The sequence below is a fragment of the Chiloscyllium plagiosum genome, chromosome 7, assembly GCF_004010195.1.
Source record: "Chiloscyllium plagiosum isolate BGI_BamShark_2017 chromosome 7, ASM401019v2, whole genome shotgun sequence".
Taxonomy (NCBI): Eukaryota; Metazoa; Chordata; class Chondrichthyes; order Orectolobiformes; family Hemiscylliidae; genus Chiloscyllium; species Chiloscyllium plagiosum.
Genome location: NC_057716.1, coordinates 157,096 through 181,672, shown reverse-complemented (window position 1 = coordinate 181,672; position 24,577 = coordinate 157,096). Strand labels below are relative to the sequence as shown.

Sequence of the window (24,577 nt, the reverse complement as noted above, 5' to 3'; positions counted from 1 at the left end):
TTTCTGATTCCTTCCCACTTCCGGGCAACAGCCTGAAATGCTGATGTCACATTCAATCCCACAATGTGCATCTGACCTCATACCAAATCATCCCTAAGACCACCTATTTCCTCCTCCATAACTGTATTCACTTCACCTTCATCATAGCTCATTTACTGCTGAAAACCTCAACCATACCTTTGTTACTCCCAGGCATGACTATTGAATACTGTCTTTGCTGGTCTGCCACATTGTGTCTTCCATACACTTGAAGCTATCCAAAACTCTGCTGTTGTTGTTTTAACTCACAACAAGTTCTGTTACCCTACCATTCCTATTCTGGCTGCTCTACACTACCTCCTGGTCAAGCAACATCTTGATTTTATGATTGGCATTGTTGATTTCAAACCTCTCCATGGTATTTCCATTGGTACCTCCATAATATCCTCCATCACCCTCTGAGATATCTGTGCTCCTTTAATTTGGCCCTATTGTGCATTCCCAATCATAACTGCTCCACAGCTGGCAACTGCAACTTCAGTTACCTCGATCCTAAGTTCTGGAAATCCCGCTCCACACTCTCTTTGCCTCTCTTCCTCACTTTCCTCCTTAAGACACTTTTTCAACTTTGGTTAGGCTTTTGATCATTTGACCTGATATCTTTTTATCTGGCTTGGGTTTCTCCAGCACTCTGTTTTATCTGTCAAATAAGTGCATGCCTTCTGAAGTAGTCATGGAAATGATGGTTTTCTAAGTCTCTGATCCCACAGTTCACTTCACTGTCTTATGGGGGGACTTCCTTGGGGAAGTTTTGTTTCATCTACGTAGCCAACAGATTTCCTTGGCCATGAGATTGGCTTGATGAGTTGATTATCATAATAAAACAAAAGTGCAATGAGCAATATAAATATTCCTTATTGTTAGCTTACCAGCTCATTAATGAGTTAAGTCAGTGCCTTGTCATTAATATTCCATGAATTATGGAATCTTGTGTATCAATCTGATTAAATATCATGCCCCAAACCGTAGCCATGGTTACTTATCTACTACACTCCTATTAAATTCCAACTGGTAGAGAAATTCATCCCCTCTTCTAACTTCAGAGAAATACATCAAGATGAAGAGAGCGACAAAAGCCCCAATGTGTGTGATAGACCTCCACATAGAATTAATATTCAAGCTATAATGTATTTGCTTCTGTGTTATTTATCATTGTTTCTTGTTACTTATCATCATCCAGGGTGAAGTAGGATCAAGAGGACCTCCAGGAATCATGGGACCAGCAGTAAGCACATTTAATAAATCATTTCAACATTCCAATTGGTGATGGATGGAGCCATATTTTTTGATTCAACTGTCATGGATTTACTAATGCAAACTAAAGTTTCAAAAAAGATCTTTTTGTATATTATAATATTATATATGTACTGACTTTGAATGCTAAGAAAGTTGAAAAGTAATATACTCTGATGTGCGTTTAAACCGATCATTTAAGTTCACTCCATTTGTTGTAAAAAGGTCAGTTAAGCCAACTGTGTGCATTATACTTATTATCTGGAGACAATTTGAACTTCTTACATCATTTTTTTGCCCCATCTAATATACTTACACTAACCATTGAAAATTAACTTTAAGTCTGCCTAATTGCTTCAGCATTCCTTTGTATCCATCCGTAATTACTCTCACTCCACCCAGTTTCTAGTGCTGTCCACAAATCCAGTTCTTCTCTGACTGGATCAGATCCTTGATGTTCCATGTTCCATTGCCATAATGTAGACCAACATTGCACCTTTCCCACTGATTGTACATTCTCAACTTTTTCTTCTTCACTTCAGTTAAAAGCCCTTGAGATGTTGGGACACTGATTTTCTTGTGGGTATATTCATTGGCTGTTCAGAAGTCCAGATGATTCTCAGAACCTTTCATTTTGATGGAGAGCTACATTTCAAAAGGCTGTAATCCTCTTCCTGCCTGATGGTTCAGCTACAAAACTCCATGCAAGGCATTTTGTAAGATGCTTTTTGAAGAGTAGGCTGATGTTGGATGTCCTCCTCATTTCACTCAGCTGGCAATTGCTAGTCTTGACTTGATTTCAGTGCTGCTAGGTTCATTTTTGACATTTTTGATCCCAGAATTATTTACATCTGCAATGATTGTGGATTATAATGCCATACTTTTCTCACCATGAGTTGTCAATTAGCTAACGCTATGGAAGAAATAATTAACCAGATGTGAAGAAACTGAATTTTGCCAGGTGGTTGGCTGATTTCAGATCTGGTGGATTGCCAAGTATTCCTGACTCTAGTGTGGACCAATTAGCCCGATAAGCCAGGACTTGAAAAAAATCTCTTAGAAATGATCAGAGAAAGGCTCTTATACTTCACACTTGAAATAGGTAGGAATAGTTTTGTCTCATCACAACAGTAGGGACATCAGATGCCATTTTTGTGGTGTGTAATGTGATTGTATAATGTCACATATTAAAAAGCAGAATGACAAAAAATTATGTATTCCTCATCCATACTGGCGTAAAAGTTGATGTTATGTAAGAGTCAATCCCCTATTTTTGGTCAAATAATCTGGAATTTTCCATGTATCTCATGTAACAGTCAACCCTCATTCTTCACGGATAACAGTTCAACATTTGTGGGTCAAGGAATTATCCTGTATTGACGAAACAAATAGTTTCTCGTGCTGTTATGTGTTTTGATGTACGGTTCATACCTACGTTAGGCTATAGATTTCTTAGTTCATTATCAAACGTGCATCTATAATAGTGTGATACAGAGTTTATCATGTCATCATTTCCTATATAAGATAGGCCTATATGCATTTACTTTACTATAATCATCGCACAGCTGTTGATGATTTCTCGCAGCTACAATGATCAGTGAAAGTCACATGTCTGATAACTTGTGTTTTTCTTAATCAGAAATAAAAGCTTAAAATGTTAGTTTGAAAAACTAAAACAACAATAGATGAGAGAAAACTGAAGGAAATGGAAAAATTTGGCACAAAGGCTTGAGATGCATCAGATCAGAGTCAGATGAAAACCTCCCTTTGCGTGCAGCTCAGTTGAGCTTGTACAATTACCATAATTTGTTGTTTTTTTTCTTTATTCGTTCAGAGATCAGTTGGGCTAATGATGCGGTATTTTGGACTTAATGATTGCTAAGTTATCCGAGTTTATTTTCCCCTGATTTTTGACTGTACTTTTTCACAAAATGTCTGCTAACATATTATACGGGTTCCCTTCACTAACAATCTGTGTCATACCTCCCACAAATTTCTGTTTAGCATGAATTTCAGCCCCTCCACAAATTTAACCTTAAAAAAGTCTTTAAAATGTGACTTTTACACGAGCATATACAGTGACCTCTACAGTCATTACAAAAGCTTCTGAATTGGTCCATCAAGTTTCTCAGCTAGGGAAAACCATGATGGGTTTACAGTGCTATAACTCTGAATTTGGCAGATTTGTAGACTTTGTGAATCGGTGAAAATTATCGTGACTTATGATCCCAAATGATATTGCTATTGGAAAAATCTGATCCCAGCCTAAAATCTGGCACGATGAGTCTTTTTTTAATATTAAAGTGACAGAATTTCACTGAAATATAAGCACACAATATTGCAGATATGGCTTTTACAATAAAACAGAAGTTTATTACACACAGAAAATGAAGATAAAATAGATTAAAACAACTTGTTTACACCAGCATGGTTTGAAAGATTTTAAAACACACAGCAAAATGAAAATCCCATTTTTTTCCCAATGCCATCACCTCACAGTAGGCAAATTTGAGAGTACCCATCTCTATCACAGCTATTGGTTTGATTTCTCATTTCAATTCTCAGTTTTGAATTTCTGACACATTTTTTAACAATTCACACAGCTCAACCTAAACTTGCATAGTTTCAAATAACCCCTTCAGAGTTCTAACCAAATGCTTCTGGTTTGGAATTTTCAAACCAAAGCCCTTGCACTGAGGTAACCTGTTTCATAAACGTTCTGAATTAAGTTCTGAATTTCTTCAGTTGAAGCTGTTGTTACATCTAACCCTAGTCAGGACTTCAGTGAATTGAAACAAAAAGCTTTCCAGCTCTATAAAAAAAACCTTTCCTTCTAAACCAAAGTAAACTAACATCTTTTAATGTTTGCAGTCTCAGGTCATAAACCCTCACAATACAAACAAATACTCAGTATCACTCCAGGAGGGCTGCCCCCTGACATCATGGCTCCAGAAAGACTGAAAAGTTGATAATAAAATCCATTCATAAACACAGACAAAGGCCATATACCCCCCCCTTTCAAAATCCAAATTCTAAAACAAATGATACCAGTGTACTGAAGTGATAGCTGCACATACTTGGGGAACTTGAAATTCTCCTTGAATATTTTAGAACTAATAATGATGGTTACTACAAGTATAAGATAGGGTGATGATGTCAGTCCAATGGCCAGAAACAAACCATTAACTCTCCATGATGGCAGACGAGCTGAGGAGATTGAGGTTGAAGTTTGGGTTGACCATCCACAGCAACACAAATACTCTCAATGATATTCCATGGTGAGAGCTGTGTGATATTTCAGAATTCCCTACACAGAGCACCAACTCTGAGTTCAAAGGAATGATTGCTTAAGTTATCCGAATTCATTTTCCCCTGATTGTTTATTCTACTTTTTCACAAAATGTCTGCTACTATTTTATATCGGTTCCCTTCACTAAGAAACTGTGCCATACCTCCCACAAATTTCTGTTTATCCCTTTAATTCTTTCAGAGTATTTTCACAGCTGCCAAATATGAATATTGGAATCAATGTTTCTTTTCTCCCCGCCATTGCTTTATCTCTCCCCATTTTCTGCACTTTCAAGTGATGAAGCTGCAGCAGGAAGCACAGGGGAAGAATTTCTGCAGATGGTCTACTCCCCTTTTTTTTCTGAATCTATTATGGAACAACTGCAGGAATAGTGGAAAACCAGATTCAGTTGCAAACTTGGATTGGAATACTAGGCTAACCCATGAAATCTCCACCCTTTGAGACAGTTGTAATCTTTTGGCATGTTGAAGTAAATTTTCTGAACTTATGGAATGTTGCTGTCTATATATTTCAACATTTTTAATTACCTTTGCAACCATTGCTGTATATTGTGGTGGCATTCTTGATATCCGATGGACAAAGACCTACATCTTTTCTTATTTCACTTTGAAATCTCACTTATTTTTCTTAATAATTTACATTTTCTATATTTATGACATAATTATCAAATATTTGGAGTTGGTTTGGAGCTTTATTCCTTCCCTGAAAATTAATAATATCTTTTGTCTTTGAGGTTTTATATAAATCATATTATCCTACTGTGCTAGACAATGGGGCTGGTATAGACTTAGTTTATTTTTAGCAGGGATGACAGGTCCCTTCTGTCATCAAAAGTAGAATTAGCTTTGAGAATTTTTTTGGCTTAAATAAGTTTTCTTACAAAGGAATAATTCCCAAAGACCAACAAAGTAGGAGTCTAACAAAATAGGAGTTTCACTAAACCATTGTTAATGGTTAATCAGGTGATTGCTTAGAATTTGCATCTGGAGCCTTTTAGGACTTCATTCCTTTCTGTCCCTTTATCTTTACATAAGTAAACCTTTTGGTTAGAGTGGCTTCACCTCAGCTGACGCCAGCTGCATTCAGTTATTCTAAACAGATGGAGAAAATGTTGGGCAGGGCAACCAATAGGGAATTAATCCTTGCTCCAAAACTCTAGGAAAAGTGTTGATAGCAGCATCCATTCCTGGCAATATATTTGGCTTCATGCTTGCTGTTAGATATAACAGCCAAATGACATTCATTCCTGCAGCGCAACACCCCTGTGCTGGAAAATTAAATTAAAAAAACAGAATTGATGTTTTACAAACCTTCCAGACTGAAGGACCAACCCCACTCCCTTTAATACCTGTCACAATAGGTCATCAAGTTCCCAATTAGTTGCCTGATGTAATCCTCATAAAGTTCAATTGTAGCTATAATTTGCATGCTATTGAAATGCTTTTTCCTATTTCAACTGGTAGCTACAAACTTTTGCCAGGTAAATCAGAGGAAATAATGTTTAATGCATCATAGGTCTGCATTCCAGTTTGCCCTCTCTAATATGTCCTGGAAATTGGAGGATGTGAGGAATTAGGCCGAGAAAACTAGGCCAGCAGGACACTTGGTCAGCCATGCAAGATTCAGTCCAATTAATGCATGTCTCCTTCTTGGAAATGTGAAAATGATTTGGGATTGATCTAATGGTTTGAATTCCAGGTTGGTTTTGAAGGCTCTTTGGCCTAGCGATTACCTTGTATTAAATAATTTGGAACATTGTAACAGATGAGCAGACCAATTGCTGCCAAAATTGAAAATTCATCCAAGGCAGCCCAAGAACTTTGGGAATATTCAGAATTTCCAACTGACATAATATTCAAAGTGGGAACTGAGCAAATAAGGATTCAGACTTGACTGAGATATAACAGAATTTTCTGAAATGGAGAATCATGGGTGAAGAGCTGAGGTGCAGACTACAGAATGTCACCAGGTGAGCAGCCATGAAGTTGGAGTGGATAAGGTAAATAGCAAAGATCTTTTCCCGAGGGCAGAGGAGTTCAAAACAAAATGGAATAATTTTAAGGTGAGTGGAGAAAGATTTAGAAGGGACCTGAGGGGCACATTTATCACACAGAGGGGGTTGATATATGGAATGAACTAGCAAAGGAAGTGGTAGATGCAGGTACAGTTACAACATTTAAAATACATTTGGACAGGTGTGTGAATGGTTTAAAGGGATATGGTCAAATGCAGGCAAGTGGGACTATTTTCAGTTTGGGAAACTTGGGTGGTGTGGACGAGTTGAACTGAAGAGTCTGTTTCTCAGCTGCACAACTGTATGAGTAATTAAGCTTTTGTTTAAATGGGTTAAAGGTTAGTTGACTACAAACAATTGCTAATGGATCTTAAGGATAACATATGCCAAGATTAAAATAAATACAGGTATAGGTCATTCTGTTAAAATGCGTGTTTCATCAGCCTTCATTGTAATGCAATTGACAAATTGGGGACGCTATTTCTACAGCGCAAACTTTTAAGACATGTTGGCTGTAATGGGAGTACACTGCCAACACTTTAAGCATTGTATCTGAAATTGACTTTTTTATAATGTGGTGTTGCACAAGAACACAACCATCGCATTATGGAAGAGCTGACTGTAAGACAAATGAATACTTGCAGGGGAAATGTATGAATAGTTGTTGTATGAATATCAATGGGTCCATTGCTTGAGCTCCTTCTCTCTTAACTCGGATGCTCAACCTTTGAAATCAGATCCTGCAGTAGCAATGGCTTCTGAAGTTGAATAGTTAATATTTTCATTAAATAGTTGATTATTTTTATACAGATACATTCAAAAAATAGAACAGACTTAGAGGCAGAGAGAAGGTTTCTTGTTCCTCATTCTTTCTGCAGTTACATTTTTTGCAGATGGCTTAACGGCAGGATTACAGTCGACTCCTAAAACAAATGCTCTCAAGCTGACAATTCTCTTTTGTGAGGATATTGTCTTAGACTTTCCTGGGAGTCTGATTTCGAAACAGATTGTCACAATTAGGAAATTAGCAATGATAAAGATGTAAGTGGCCGTGATATCAACTTCTGATGAATCATTAGCCCTTAAAGCAAAATTAATTATGCTGGAGTTCCGAGTGGGGGTGGGAGAAGGGGGTAATTGTTTCAGTCTACAAACAAAAGCAGAATCTGCCGGAAAGGCTCAGCAGATCTGGTAACTTCTATGGAGAGAAAGTCATTGTGAACATTTTGGGTCCAATGACCCTTCCTCAGAACTGATGGCAGCTAGGAAAAGGGTGGTTTTTATGCAGAAGATAGGGTCAGCAGGGGCTATAGGACTGGAACAAGGAATGTTCCACGTACCCCACAAAGAGACAGGCATAACTGGAGCACATGCGAATACCCTTGGCCACCCCTCTGACCTGAATAAAGTGAGAGGAGCTCAAAGAGAAGTTGTTCCAAGGTGAGGATGGGTTCAGCCAGGTGGAGGAGGTTGGTGGTGAATGGTGACAGTTCAGGCCTTAGTTCCAGGAAGAAGTGGAGAGCCCTGAGACCAACCTGGTGGGGGATGAATGTGTAAAGGGATTACACTTCTATGGTAAAGTGAAGGTGGCTGGAGCCTGCAAACTGGAAATTCAGGAAACTGAAGTAAAGCGTCAGAGGAATCACAGATGTACGTGGGAACAGACCGGACAAGGGACTGCTTCGCAGAACATCTATGTTTGTCCACAGAGAAGACTCTAAGCTTGCCTGCCACTTTAACACACCATCCTATTCCCTGGTCAACATCTCTGCCTCAGGTTTGCTGCAGTGGTCCAGTGAATCTCAGCACAAGTTGGAAGAACAGCACCTTGTTTTCTGCTTAAGAGCTCTCCAGTCTTTTGGTTCAACAATTTTAGGGCTTAAGGCATGTTCACATGTGCCTATCCCAACCTTTACACACCAGTCCTTGTTATCACATAGTCTGCTATTTGGACAACAACATACTAACCTTGACATGGTAGACGCTGCAAGACATGTCAAAAGGTTGACATGGATACCGCCATTACACATGGGGACACCTCCTACCGTGTATGGGGTAGGTACTCATGTGACTCAGCCAATGTTATCTATCTCAAACGCTGCAGGCAAGGAGGCCCTGAGGCATGGTACATTGGTGAGACCGAGCAGAGGCTATGGCAACAGGTGAATGGGCACCGCACAACAATCAACAGACAGGAGTGTTCCCTCCCAGTTAGACAACACTTCAGCGGTCCGGGCCATTCGACCTTCTGACTTCTGGGTGACCATCCTCCAAGGCGGACTTTGGGACAGGCGACAACACAAAGTGGCCAAGCAGAGGCCGATAGCCAAGTTCGGTACCCATGGGTGATGGCCTCAACCAGGATCTTGGATTCATGTCACACTATAGGTGGCCCTACTGCACTATACACACACACACAAACACACACACAGAGATACAGACACTCTTACACACAGACACATGCACACACTCCTACACACACACACACTCCTACAGATTCATACACTCACACAGACCCTCTCTCATACACAAGCTCTCTCTCATTCGCTCACATATACACTCCCACACTCTCACACGCACCCTTTCACAAACTTACACCCCTTTACACTCACACTCACACACTCTCTCACAGACGCTCATAACGCACACCCACACAACACACACACCCACATGCATACACACACACACACACACACACACGTATAAGTTTGTGGGGTGAATTTGTATTTGCAGAATTACATTTTATTTTGCTCAAAAACTGCATGAATCCATGTAAGATTTTGTAAGTCAGTTTTTTAGATTGGAATCAGTGTGAACATTGTGGCACAGACAGTCTCACACAGGGCACCTCACACCTTCAATGCATTATCTGGGTTGACATGACACCAATTGTTAAAGTTTGCTCGAGAACGTAAGTTTAAAAAAGTTCTGCGATTTACATTTGAAAGAACTGAAAGCGACATGTTTATTTTAAAGGACGAGAGACTTAACAAACAATCCAGGTCTTTTTCAATACATAATTTCTGTTACATCACACTGTAAACTTTTGCTATAAATTCTGTGTCTTATGAGCTTGAAATCCACGACCACTTGATGAAGGAGCAGTGCTCCAAAAGCTAGTGCTTCCACATAAAACCAGTTGGATTGTGTGATTTTTAACTTTGTACACCCCAGTCCAACACCAACATCTCCAAATCATGTCTGTTATTATACACCACCCATCTTTAGTCACTAATTGTCCACTAATAGCTATTCATTCTCCCATGCTGATGGTTATCCAATCCTTTGTCCGTCTGTTCTCCTGTCTGTTTGGGCTCTATCTCCACCTATTTTATTCCACTCTATCTTCTGCATAAATATAAATCTTTTCCAAGCTACCATCAGTCTGAGGAAGGGTCACTGGAGCCACGGTGTTAACTCTGATTTCTCTTCACAGATGCTTCCAGACCCCTTGACCCTTTTCCAGCAATTTCTGTTGTTTCTGATTTCCAGCATCCCCAGTTGTTTCAATTTCTATTTTGTTCCAATCTTTTGTTTGTCTCAGAGGTTTTGAATTTTCAAATCCCATTGTGTTGGCGTAAGGGAAAATCAAATTCCAAATGTTTCCCTTTGAAGTAGCTATTGAGCTACCAGACAGCCTATCTGCCCTTTGTCTGTCTGAAGTCCATTGACAAGAATCAAACATGTGTAACTGCTCACAGAATTGTTTTAATCTGTCATTTTTATTAGTTAAGTTTATACACAGTATTATAATTATCACATCACAAAAGTGCCAGATAATTACCATCTCCAACAAGAGAGAATGTAACAATCTCCCCCTGATGTTCTATGGCCATAACACCACTGAACCGGCCAGTGAAACCTCCTAGGGTTACCATTGACCAGAAGCAGAACTGGTCCAGTTACAAGGGTGGGCAAGAGGCTAGATATTCTGTGATGAATTCTACCTCCCGAACCTCTTTCCACCATCTGCTAGGCACTGGAATACCCTCCACTTGCCTGGATGAGTGCCGCTCCAACAACCCCCAAGAAGCTTGACACCATCCAGGACAAAGCAGCCAACTTGATTGGCAACCCATCATCTTACTCCAAAATTGATTCCATCCACAAATGATGCACAGTGGCAGCAGTATATTCCATTTACAAGATGTACTGCAACAACTCAACAAGGCTCTGAAAAAGGTTCCTTTCAAAACTGTGATCTCTACAATCAAAAATGATAAGGACAGCAGATATGTAAAAACACCACCACCACCAAGTCATACACTTTCCTGACTTGGAAATGCATTACCATTTCTTCACTGTCACTGGGTTAAGAATCAGGAATTCCCTTCACAGCGGCACTGTGGTGTACCACACCCCAAAGACAGATCACCACTACTTCTCCAGAGCAGTTAGGGATGGACAATAGATGTTGGCTCAGCCAGTGAAGCCTATATCCCCAGGACAACTGTAAAATTATATAGCTTTGATTCTAATGCCTTGATGTGAACACAGCCATGCTTGGTAAATTGTGGATAAGAACCTTGTCTTTATATGTACTTTTTCTTTCTCTTGTTCAATTAGGGCCCAAAGGGACAGCCTGGCTCACCTGGAGAGCCTGGTGACTTGGGACCAATGGTAAGCTTTCAAACATCGTCATTAAAATGTGCTTAAACCGTAAGAGATTTTTGAAGCCACTAACATGAAGAGTAACCAACATTATATTATAATGAGTACTTCAGATTCCTTTTTAAGTACATCCAGCTGTCCTCAATGCTGTGGATAATACTTTTCTTTACCATCAAATTGCAGGGCTCAGCTGGTAACCGTGGTCCTGAGGGACCATCTGGAAAACCTGGTGAAGACGTGAGTGTACATTTATAAATTTGTTGAAACAATGTTGATGAACACACCTTACCAATAAATTCTTGCTCACAAAATATAAAAAAGATCCATAAGCCCTTAACTGAGCTAGTGTACATTCCCCATACATAAGAAGCAGTACATGCCTCTTCATATTTAACGATGGATGAACAAGGCTGAAGAAGCTAAAATGAAATAGAAACAGGAATATATTAGACATGAAAAAAAATTGCAAAATAGCAAAGTTAAAGCCTAGAAACTATAAGATTCTGTTAAACAGGAAAGGGCTCAGGGCTCTTCCTAATAGATACGTGATGTGTACCAAAATAAATTTTAATTTTGACTCAGCCTGAATTCAATCACTTTGTTTGCAAACTATCAAATTGAAAACGTAGTTCCATTAAGGTTTGCCAGATTTTCCACACAATATTGTTGGAGGAGCTGCAGATAACTAGGAGAATAGTATAAGTAGTATAAGTAGCATTTTTGTTGTTTTTCTCAGGTGTCCATGTCCACTCAGGTGGTAGTGGATATTTGTGAGGTTACCTATCACATAAAATTCACCTTCAATGCATATACTCAGGCAAGAGAAGATTAGGCTGGAGCATGGATTAGCCCTAAGTCCTGTTTATTAGTGAACAAATAAAATTAGTGAAGGCACTCAGGCAAATTAAATGCATCTTAATTCAATTTTTTATTGACTAATGGACTAAATTTCTTTTCTTTCCAAAGGGTGATGTTGGAAAACCAGGACGCTCTGGTGAGCAGGGATTCCATGGACAGCAGGTAAAGTGGCTGGTTATTGAACTAGATATAAAAATTGGCAATGCAAGATTGTTTGCAGAAACCTGATAGCTACAAAATAATTTCAACTGAAACACCTAGTGCCACGTTTGGCCGTCTTGAAATGCTACTTCACAAGAGCAAGGTGGCGTGATTAGCTGCCAGGCAGAATGGGTGAAGGTTCTGCCTTGTTTTCTGGCACTCCATTTTCAGAGGCAGAGTGAAGGGCACAGGGCAAAAAGCCTGCCAGTCCCTATCAAAAGATCTAAGGTGTTGCATTGCAGGCTTTGTTCTCCAATACTTTCAATTTTTGCAGCCCTCTGCCACCCCAGCAAGTGAAAGGAAGCCAAACCAATGGCCAAGAAATGTCTTGACAGGACATTTAGGAGTTAATGATGGCACTGGAGGCACGTTCATGCTGAGGGAGGTCAGTAATGGACTAGGAGCATTTGGGGCACTAATCCAGAGAAAGGTCAGATTTGTGTGAGTTTTGATGAGCCCTGTCTTTAAATTTGGCCACTCTGAGCATCTGAATCCCTGCTTCACCTCTCCTAATAGACTCCCCTCATCATGAACATGCTTCCACCAATCTCAGGAGTCTCAGCTATATCTTGTTTCGTGCCAGGATCAGACTATTTTTGATGCATGGAGCATTGTGACTCTTTAAAACAAAAGATGGCAGCTGAGCTGGGCCCTCCAGCCTCAGTTCCTATTTTGGGACTGATGACTGTGACAACAGGCCCGCAACTGGTCTAAAGTTGGACCTTCCACTGGAAAAACCGCAGTTGCTGGCAGACTTAGTAGTGGAGGCTGATTCCCAATTACTATCTGCAATGTGGAAATCCATCCACTGGTATATGTCAGGCATAACTGGGGAAAAGGATTCATTTCCACTCTTGATAAAAGATAAAATACTAAAGTGGAGAAACAGCTTAAAGGTAGGTGAATTATACATGGAATTTATTCCGATCATAGGTAGTTTGGAAGAGTGGCTTAGAGATAATAGACAAGTGTTGGGGTGTCAGAAGGTGAGTCACTTGTCACAGACTTTCTAGCCTCTGACATCTTGCTGTCATAGTATATGCAGTATATAAATATGTTTGTCCATCCTACTTCAGTTTTCGTATTACTATAAGACACAGGAGTGGAAGGAGGCTATTCGGCCCATCGAGTTTGCTCTGCCAATCAATGAGATCATAGCTGATCTGATAATCCTCAACTTCGCTATTTTGCCTTTATTCTATACCTCTTGATTCCCTTACTGATTAAAACTCTGTTTGTAGATAGCCTTGAATATGTCTAATGACTCAGCCTTGATGGCCCTTTGGTAACCCCCAGGATGTTGTCTGTGGGTGATTCAGTGATAGTAATGCCATTGAATGTCAGGTGGTGATGGTTTGAGTCCCTTTTGGAGATGATCTTTACTAGAAATTGTGTGGTATGAATGTTATTTGTCACTTATCAGCCCAAACCTGAATGTTGTCTAGGTGTTGTTAATTATGATTAAAGTTGTTCAGTAACCAATTTGGTGTGAATTTGAAGTATATTTTAAATGTTTCCCATAGGGCACAGGTTCTGTGGAGTATCAGAGGCTGTCCTGCTGAATGGGACTAGAGCTCATTGGCAGGTGACTGGTGTTTGGTAGTGGGATCAGTGAGTGAAAACAGCCAAATAAAGAGTCATTGAAGCAAGAGGTTGAAATATTGGAGGGATTGCACATTGTAAGCCTATATTGGAAGGCATTTATTGGAAGGCTCTCGCTCAGTAGCCATCATATACAGTAATATCATATATCAGCTTAGTATCCTGAGAACTAACTCTTAATGGCTGCTGTGTATTGGGTTTCATGCCTCTACTGAGCAGAGTGAGAGGGAGTGATAGATATCGCAATGTGGAGCAGAGCCAGAGCAAGCCAGAGAAGTAGCAGCCTCATGAGTAGATGAGGAGAATGCATTGGAGCAGGAATACAGGTGAATGTCCTCCAAAGGGGCTACCCACCTGAAAATGTTCATGGATACTGCCTTAAAGGAGGTGCCAGAGCAGCAGTATGATAGTGCGCATGTATGGAATGCTGGAGGAGCAGTTGAAGCCAATGGTTTGTGATGGCTGTCTTTTAGCTGTGGCAGTGAGGTTGGCTGCGCTGAAATTTCTGCTGGTTGGAGTCATACCTAGCACAAAGAGTTGAAGTAATCACATCTGACTGACCATTGGCCTGCAGTGTGAGATTAATCTGTATTTCACAGAATATTCATTCTTGGTCATATCAACTCCATGCATTGGTTGTCTGGCATTGCATCTTTTGGCACTATTTGCGACCTGCAAGTTTGCTGTTATCAATACCGTTCACCCCTTGCCAGACCAGATCACATTACTAAATGTTTCTAATATTGCATTCATTGTTTTTGCAACCATTCTCCATCTGCTGACATCTTCAGTGACCTCCAGCTAGTCCTCCTTTTTGTATTTTTCTGGTGTCCTCCCTCTGTTTACTGGAATACCACTTGCTTCTGTTACCCCAGTCCTGGCAAAAAAAAATTACTCAATCATGGAGTCTGAGTGAAGACTGTTGGCTGCTCTTCAAATATAGTGCCATCTTCTGACATGCTGAAACTTCCTGCTGTCTGCCCCTAGTTATTGGCCAGATCTCCCATCTATTAGGTGTTAATTGGCCACAGATGGGAAAACTTCTAAAGATCATCTGCCAGTGTGGCTGTGCAACCAAAACTTAACATTGGATTCCTCTTAAATATAAGATCCATTTCTAGTGAGACTTCTATGTGCCTCCATCCCCATAGCAATGCGTTTGGCTGTTAAGTTCCTTTTGAATGGTGTCTGATGACAGCTCTGCACTAACTTCTCAAGGGTATTTTGAGATGGTCACTTAACTACTACCCTTGCCAGAGACACTCGTGACACAAAAAGGGATAAAAGGAAAGCTACATCCAAGCTGAGGCAATTTATAAATAATTTGAACTGATAATTATTTTATTTCATTAACACTGATTACAATATCTATATTATGATATTTTTCCAAAGAGCCTCAGATGATCTAAACATTTCTTTGAAAACTAATTAGATGTACTGATGGATGGCAGGGCAGAAGATACTTGTGTAAATCCATGATAGAAATTTCTACTACATTAATCAAACTGGCTCCAGCCTTGCAACAGTAGAACTGTACATCTACGTCTAAATCTTGTAGGTTCAAGCTCTATTCTTCAGCCTTGAACACATGGTCTGCAATACAGAAGGAGCACTGTGTTGTTGGAGTGCCACTGAATAGATGAGTCATTGAACTATGGTTTTGTCAGCTGACCTAGTGCAGATAGAACATAGAACATAGTCATAGAACATTATAGCTCAGTACAGACCCTTCGGTCCTCGATGTTACGCCAACCTGTGAAACCAATCTGAAGCCCATCTACACTATTCCATTCTCGTCCATATGCCTATCCAATGACCATTTAAATGCCCCTAAATTTGGCAGGTCTACAACTGTTGCAGGCAGCGTGTCTCATGCCCCTAAAACTCTCTGAGTAAAGAACCTACCTCTGACATCTGTCCTATATCTATTACCCCTCAGTTTTAAGCTATGCCTCCTCATGCTAGCCATCACCATCCTCCGAAAAAGGCTCTCACTGTCCACCCAATCTAATCCTCTGATTATCTTATACGTCTCAATTAAGTCATCTCTCAACCTTGTTCTCTCTAACAAAAATAGCCTCAAGTCCCTTAACCTTTCCTCGTAAAACCTACCCTCCATACCAGGCAACATCCCAGTAAATCTCCCCTGAACCCTTTCCAAAGCTTCCACATCCTCCCTATAATGCGATGACCAGAACTGCATGCAATACTTCAAGTGCAGCCGCACCAGAGTTTTGTACAGCTGCAGCATGACCTCATGGTTCCGAAACTCGATCCTTTTACTAATAAAAGCTAACATACCGTATGTCTTCTTAACAGCCCTATCAACCTGGGTGGCAACTTTGAGGGATCTATGTACATGGACACCGAGATCTCTCTGCTCATCTACACTACCAAGAATCTTACCATTCGCTCACTACTCTGCATTCCTGTTACTCCTTCCAAAGTGAATCACCTTACACTTTTCTGCATTAAGCTCCATTTGCCACGTCTTTGCCCAGCTCTGCAGCTATGTCCCTCTATAACCTACAACATCCTTTGGCACTATCCACAATTGTACCGACCTTAGTGACAACCGCAAATTTACTTACCCATCCTTCTACGCCCTCACCTAGGTCATTTATAAAAATGACAAACAGCAGTGGACCCAAAACAGATCCTTGTGATACACCACTTGTAACTGAACTCCGGGATGAACATTTCCCATCAATCACCACCCTCTGTCTTCTTTCAACTAGCCAATTTCTGATCTAAACTGCTAAACCTTTACCAACAACTGAAGTAAGGCTCACTCATCTATAATTACCAGGGTCGTCTCTACTCTCCTTTTTGAACAAGGAACAACATTTGCTATCCTCCAGTCTTCTGGTACTATTCCTGTAGACAATGATGACATAAAGGTCAAAACCAAAGGCTCAGCAAGCTCCCTGGCTTCCCAGAGAATCCTAGGATAAATCCCATCTAGTACAGGGGATTTATCTGTTTTCACACTTGCCAGGCTTTCTAACGCCTCCTCCTTGTGAACCTCAATCCTATCTGGTCTAGTAGCCTGTTTCTCAGTATTCTCCTTGACAACATTGTCTTTTTCCAGTGTAAATACTGACGAAAAATATTCATTTCATGCTTCCACTATCTCCTCTGACTCCATGCACAACTTCCCACTACTGTCGTTGATTGGCCCTAATCTTACTCTTGTCATTCTTTTATCCCTTACATACCTATAGAATGCTTTAGGGTTTTCCCTGATTCTATCTGCCAACAACTTCTCATGTCCCCTTCTCACTTATCTTAGCTCTCACTTTAAGTCTTTCCTGGTTACCTTGCAACTGTCAATCGCCATAACTAGCCTTCACATCTCACCCTTATTCTTCCTCTTGGCAAGAGATTCAACATCCTTTTAAATCATGGCTTCCGCGATTGACAACTTTCTCCCTGTCTGACAGTGGTACATACTTATCAAGGACTCACAGTAGCTGTTCCTTGAATAAACCCACATTTCTGTCGTGCCCATTCCCTGCAGTTTCCTTCTTCATTCTAGGCATCCTAAATTTTGTCTAATCGCATCGTAATTGCCTTTCCCCCAGCTGTAGCTCTTACCCTCCAGTGGATACCCATCCCTTTCCATCGCTAAAACAAACATAACTGAATTATGGTCCCTATCACCAAAGTGCTCACCTACCTCCAAATCTAACACCTGACTGGGTTCATTACTCAGTACCAAATCTAATGTGGCCTCACCCCTTGTTGGTCTGTCTACATACTGTCAGAAAACCCTTCTGCACACAATGGATAAAACTGACCCATCTAAAGTACTTGAACTATCATATTTCCAGTCAATATTTGGGAAGTTGAAGTTCCCCACAACAACTACCCTGTCACTCTCACTCATATCGAGAATCATCTTTGCTATATTACCTTGCTATCCTTTGCTATCCTAGATGTAAGTAATTCCAGATTGAGGTTAGTACTTGTATTATCCCACATATATCCTTTGATCGACATCACTGATGCTAATTATTTTGTAATTTATCTCCTTCGGTTGTGCCCAAATATGCCCTCAATCAGAACCTATACTAAAGAAATAATAAATTGACTGTGAAGCATTTTGGTCATGAGAATTGCAAGTTTACTGTTCTCGAGGTGGACAGAAGTCTGAAGTGCATTATCCAGGGTGCCATTTCTTCTCTTGAACATTCAAGATAAATAAACAAACTGAGCGGCACTCTCAGGGTATTCTGGGCTGTTAATATGTTCCTCTGGTTTCAGGGTTCTCGAGGTTTCCCAGGTGCCCCTGGTCTGCCTGGTATCAAGGGCTTGAGGGTAAGTAAGCATAAAACAAACTCAATTTCAAACACATTACATAAGTACATCTGTTGTTGATACACACACATATTGATATGTTACAATATGTTGGCTTAAATATCCAGTAAGGAAGTTTGTTAAGTTTCATGTGCATTTGTTCAAACTATGTTTCTGTTCTAAACATATATTTATGGAGATACTTGAATTTAATCTTTTAAAAATTTCTGTTCCAGGGATACATTGGCTTGAAAGGACCTAAAGGTGAACCTGGAGCTGCTGGCCAGAAGGTGCTACTTGAATTATTGAACATCAGTTAATGTGGTTGCACTGCAGAGTCAAAATTCAAGGTCAACAAAGCTTGGCTCACGTTATTTCCCACTGCCTTAAAATAGTTATTAATTAATTTGTGACATTTATGGAGACGAATTTCCAACAAGCGCATTAAGTTTTGTACATTAGTGTCGTGCAGTCATTCTGACGGTAATGTCCTTAAAACCACATCTGCAGAACATTGTTTAAAGCTTCTACAGCCATACTTTACATAGAATGTTCTTGTTAATGTTCTTAAAGAAATTATCCCAAACTTTACTAGTAATGGCTCATGTTAATAAATCAGCCCTGCTCTCCAATTCTCCAAAAGAATTGCAGAACATTTGCTTAATGGAAGAAAACCTGATATCCTTTATGTGATGAGTATTTTCAACTCATTAAAACTATCTAAGAGAACTGATTCAGCTTTAGAATATAGAGTCATTGCAAATTGAGAATAGCTGCTTTTTCATTCAATTCTCTCCTTTCATTTGGAGAACTATAGTTTGCTAATTGTAGCCAGCTGCTGGTAATGAAGGAACTGTGGTCTAAATTGCTGTTTTCTCTTTCACACCTACTGTAGGGTGACCAAGGTTCTCTCGGTGCAATGGGTGCTCCAGGTTCGAAGGTAGGTTTGCTGTTATATGAGCTTAGATAGAATCAGGAATGCTAAATGCATCAGCCCCTCTCATCTTTGTAAGAGTAATCAACTTTTTTGATTCCTATCTATCCCTTACCTGGATCTTGTTATGAAGGACATAAATTGCCAAGCTATAGGGAGCTCAGCAGGGGAATGGGATTGATTGGATAGCTTCTCAGAAAACCAGTATGGAGTCAAAGAGCTGAGTGGTATCCTTCTCTGTCAGAGGGGCTTCACAGCTGGAATTTTACCAGCCTTTTCGTGATGGGTTAAGACATGAGTTGGCTGCCACAATGAAACTGGACAGTGTTGGGTGTGTCTTTCATATCAATCCACCACCATTTTGTTAATGGTGAGAAAGTTGCCAGATCAAAGGGTGACTGAACGATGTATGTGGTTAACTAAGAGCTACTTGTTACCTCAGTGGAGGTATTTCACTCTGTTTGGAGGATCCGCCATTTGTTGGGAAGCCAACCAATGAAAGTTAGTGACTGATCCCCGCCTTCTCCCCCCCCCCTCACACCCCATCCCCCCCACCCACAGTGGTCTCTTGGGAGGGGTGATTTACTTTGGACGTTTCATTGATTGATTTATTTAATGACATGTAATATTTCCTGAACATGAAAACATGGTAAAATGTTTCAGTTCATTTAAAAATTCTATTGAAAGATATATGTATGAATTTAAGTATCTGAATAGTATTTCCGACATTAGATATGATTCTGCTGTTGGAAATCATTAAATAATTTGCACCGTGCTAATAATTGCGCAAGAAATCAATTTACAATAATAGGTTGGGCTTGCATTGTGGTGCATTTGTGGTTACTGGAAGGTGTTAATACATAGGATCCTGTTTTATTTAGGCAAATGCAATTCATACATTAATTGCACCTTTTTCATGGACTAAAGACTGCTGAACTCTTCAATATTTACAAGGCAATGCCCTGACCAATCAGAATTTACTTGCATACTCTGACAACTAAGATTAACAGTTAACTGTTCTTGCTACACCTCCATGCCAATGATGGTTCACCCTCTTCCCATTCTGTATAGAGTACTGTCCCCTTTGTTAAGGCTGTTTAAGGTGTTCTCATCTCAATGAATGTGAGACAGAAAGCTTTTGAGTTCTTGACTCCTTTTAACAATATTTTAAGTTCAATATACCAAGTAATTATTCATGAAATCAGAAGTACTTCTTATGCATTATTTTGAAGTAGAGTTTTGCTGCCACTTCAGCTTGTGTTGAGCCTAGTTTTGTCTTTCAAAATGAACAAGCTCATTTTAGTGTAATGAATGGAGAAAACTGCTAATGAGCAAAACAAGAAAGTTGCTTGGAAATTCCTTGGAAATTCACCTGCCCATCCTCACTAACAGTGGTGGAAACCTAAGAGACAAGGCAGTAAGTTGCCAGTTCTGCCATTCCAGCTGAGATTCATTCTGGAAGATTCCTTCTGTGAAAGTTATGGCAGGAGGTTGAGACAGCCCATGCAGGGATTTTCTCCCCCCATGCTGTCCATGCTATCATCAATGCCTCTGGACTGCTGTGAATCTGATCATCCTGGGAAAAATATTACCTTCATCAATGAAGAGAAATAGAGTATGATCTGCCCATGAGGCAGCATAAGGCATTAGGTTGTTTTTAATTATGCTGTTACTGATTCTGCTCTGATGGATTAGTGAATAGATCACAAAAGATAACTGAAGTTTACAATGGTATACAATTTATAACTTTCCTCGGTCTGATAGCATCAAATACATATGCAACTGTTATCACTGAATTGTCATTTCTGAGGTAAAGAAAAGCACATACAAAGGAAATGAAAATCTTGGTTTTGGTTACTTTTGCTGCTAACTAGTTTTTAAATGATGGATAATGTTAAAGCTGTATTTTGTTTTTTGCCTAGGGTCCACGGGGTCTTCCAGGTGAAAGGGGCCGAACTGGACCTCAAGGTGCTCTGGTGAGTATAATCTTCAAGTCACCTTTTCCTATTTAGACAAAACCTATCATCAATTCTTTAGTTGTTCTAATCACTTAGGGGACTCTGATACTATACTTCCTGCTATATGCTGAAGAGTTCAATTTATTAGAAATTGGAGTTAATGTTAAATCCCACGTCAACACCATTGGGTAGTCTTGGATCCATACATGTCCCCAGTGAAACAGGGACACTATGATTAACACGTGCTTGATAATAATTCATATGAAGGAAAAGAGCCAAAATAGGGTGTGGCAGCGATGAGGACATATGGATAGGAATCTCAGAATTTCATGTTTCCCGCATCACTGGAACTATTTTAACTTTTCTCAACCAATTTTCCACATGGCAATCAATCAGATTCATAGACTGACTGTCTGTCTGTCAGAGTGGAAAGCTGCTGGAGAGTGGATAGTAGGTGAGTGCAACATCACAGAGGGATACAGGGGGTTAATGATTCTTCTATCTTTACATCCTGACAAGGTAAATTTATCCAGCTGAGCCTTTTATTAGATTAAAACCACAATTAAGAAAGATTTTAAATCATTGCAGGAATTTAGTACTACTTGAAATGGAATATCCTCCCCCTTAAGAGTTTTCAATCTACCAAATTTATCCCAGGACAGAATACAGAGGAACTTCGATTATCCGGCATTTGATTAACCGAATTTCAGATTAACCAAGCAAGATTGCAAAGTCCTGATGCTTGGCTAACTCTGTTATCCGGCATTTGATTATCCGGCATTCGATTAACCAAATGAAATACTCCCCACTCAAACACTTTGGATAATCGAAGTTCCTCTGTATATTTACTCATGATGTGGAGGAGCTGGTGTTGGACTGGGATGGACAAAGTTAAAAATTACACAACATCAGGTTATAGTCCAAAAGGTTTACTTGGAAGCACTAGCTTTCAGAGACCTATCTGATGAAGGAGCAGCGTTCCAAAAGCTAATACTTCCAAACAAACCTGTTGGACTATAACCTGGCGTTTTATGATTTTCACTATATCTACTCAGGTATATTATAGCAGAAACAATTCACTTGAGATACACAATATTAATACATAGATCTTTAACTTAAGTATTCCGGAATATTTTTATTTGTTTGGTTTTTATGGCTCAGGTCTTCAATGCATTAAATGTGTTTGCAGCTTTTTATTGGTTTCTTAACAGCAAAATTACATTATAGTAATAGTAACAATATTATAAAGCAAGGATAATCAATCTAGTTAAATAATCTAAAGTTAAGTGCAGACTACATAAATCCAAATAATTATGCAATAATCAACCCAATTAAAAATAGCTATATGGTATCAAGCCCATTTAAATTCAGAGATATTCAAGCAAATATTTTACAAGCATTATCATTTCAATCCAATTCTAAGTCATATGTTGGTTGTATCTTCTCTCAATCGAAGAGGATTCCTCTCTGTATTTGTATCAAAGGTAGCTGATCTGCTTCTGACTGATGGAAATGTGTACTTATACTCCAGCTTTAAAGAAAATTCTCCTGTCGTCTGGAACTTAGCAATACAGGCTTCCACTGTTTATTTTGAAGTGTTATGGCAAATTTGAAAATAAGTCATTTTTTCTAAATTTTACGATTTATGTCTTAGCTTTTTTTAAAGAAAAAATTGAGGTTCAACATGTTTATTGTCTGCAATTCTTACAGGTGATTAGCTCTCTGCCAATTGCAAGACTTTAAAGCTTTTACATGAGTTTCTGTGCTTATTATAGAGTACTTATTAGCTTCTTGGCAATGATTCAAATCCATTGGGTATTTTAAATTGTTATCTGAATGCTATATTACTGTAATTAACATATCAATCTCTTCACAATAAATTCTTAACAGGGTGAATTGGAATTTATTTCCAGCAAGTCTGCACCTCCTTATATATACATACTTATGCGTGCATTTTTGTTTTTTGTTCCATTAAGAATGAGAAAGTCTCTGAATACTGTGCACTTCTAAATGTTAGAATGATTTTCAAGTGTCAGGAGTACAATGCTAGACATGCTATATTGCTATCTCAGGCTTTACTAAGGGTGATGAGTGAAATTGTCATGGAGATTCTAATTGACTGTCTGCTATAAGTCCAATGGGCATTTTCTGGAAGTCCTAGAGATATGGTGATTATGCTGTTTCTCCTAGTTTCTATGCTTCCTCCTCAAAGGTACTGGGGACAGTATGGAAAAGGCAGCAGAGGTTACTGCTGAATGTATAATTATGGCTGTCATATTAAAAAGAACGCATGAACATCACCCAAAGCACCATGTAGATTTCAAGTAGATTTTTTTCATATTTGTGACTGAAACATGCAAACTGCACATGACTGGTATGAGTGATTCATTGAATATTTAAGGCACCTAATATCTTTTAAATTGATTTGGGAGAACCATGCTTTCACAACATTGAACTCTGAATAAATCATCTATTAACTAAGTGAAATTAATTTAAGAAGTGTGAAATAAAAGGGAAGTTGAAATAATTTCCTGGTGCACTGTGACTGCCACTGAAACATGTTTCATTTCTTGAAATTTAATCCCAAAAGTGTAACATTGAAAGATTTTTTTCCCCATTGTTATCATGGTGTGGGTTTCTCGAGTTGTTTTATGACTATAAATTTGGTGGGTATAAGTTCCTATGTTGCTGCTGATTACATCAATGATATTCAGTTTGAATATCTGATCCAGCAGTTGCAGAACAAATCCCTCAAAAAGGTACATAGACCAGGCCAGAAAACTGAATTCAAGCTTTTACTGCCAGCAACTGTCTCCTCAGCATCTGTTCAGTGGTTATTTCCATTGCCAATTTCTCCACTGACTACTTTGGATCATTTCCCTGTTCACCAGAATTGAGTACGCACTGTATATGGCAAGAGGCTGCTGTTCTGTGTTACATGTGTAAGACATGCCTTCTACAGTGTGAAGAGAGATTTTTATAAGGTTCTTTACATTATTTAATCATATCCTCTCTTAAGATAGATCTTGCTTGCTTCCCATTTCAGACTAGACCTTGTGCTAGAGATTTACCAAAACAATAGATGGAAGTGATTGAGCTGTATTTATAGCATATGTATTTTTGTGTTGTCACCCTCAAGACTGAATGACCTGCTTTGAGTGTTCCCTCCTAAAAATGCATTTGAAGCCAGATTGCATAAATACTTAAAGTTGGCAATCTCTTGATAGCACGTTTCCATAAAAAACATCTATGATCAGGAATTATATTTCATATTTTCATCTATATTGTGACCAACATTTCTAGTGTGTACATCTTTATTGCAACACAATATCATGTTGTTGCCGTTAAAATCCCCACATTGTTGCACACAATGGTGTGAAGTTTCACAAGGTTGGGCTGACTCCAGAGATGAAATTGGAGAAGTTGCACCCCTGTTCCAAGGGCAGCAATTTTCATCAATACGGAGGAAGGATACACATTAGCAAGCCCACGTCTGCATTCCCAGATGGCTGGCTGAA

General features: G+C 39.4%; 1 protein-coding gene across 1 annotated transcript in view; it reads left to right on the top strand.

The window, feature by feature from the left end:
* LOC122551236 (collagen alpha-2(V) chain-like) overlaps positions 1-24,577 on the top strand; it is a 256,530-nt gene that overhangs the window by 127,532 nt on the left and 104,421 nt on the right. The window contains exons 9-16 of the mRNA XM_043692826.1: positions 1,220-1,264; positions 11,163-11,216; positions 11,391-11,444; positions 12,174-12,227; positions 18,135-18,188; positions 18,404-18,457; positions 19,063-19,107; positions 21,024-21,077. Coding sequence (XP_043548761.1) covers positions 1,220-1,264; positions 11,163-11,216; positions 11,391-11,444; positions 12,174-12,227; positions 18,135-18,188; positions 18,404-18,457; positions 19,063-19,107; positions 21,024-21,077 — 414 coding nt within the window. The remainder of the gene's footprint in view (positions 1-1,219; positions 1,265-11,162; positions 11,217-11,390; positions 11,445-12,173; positions 12,228-18,134; positions 18,189-18,403; positions 18,458-19,062; positions 19,108-21,023; positions 21,078-24,577) is intronic.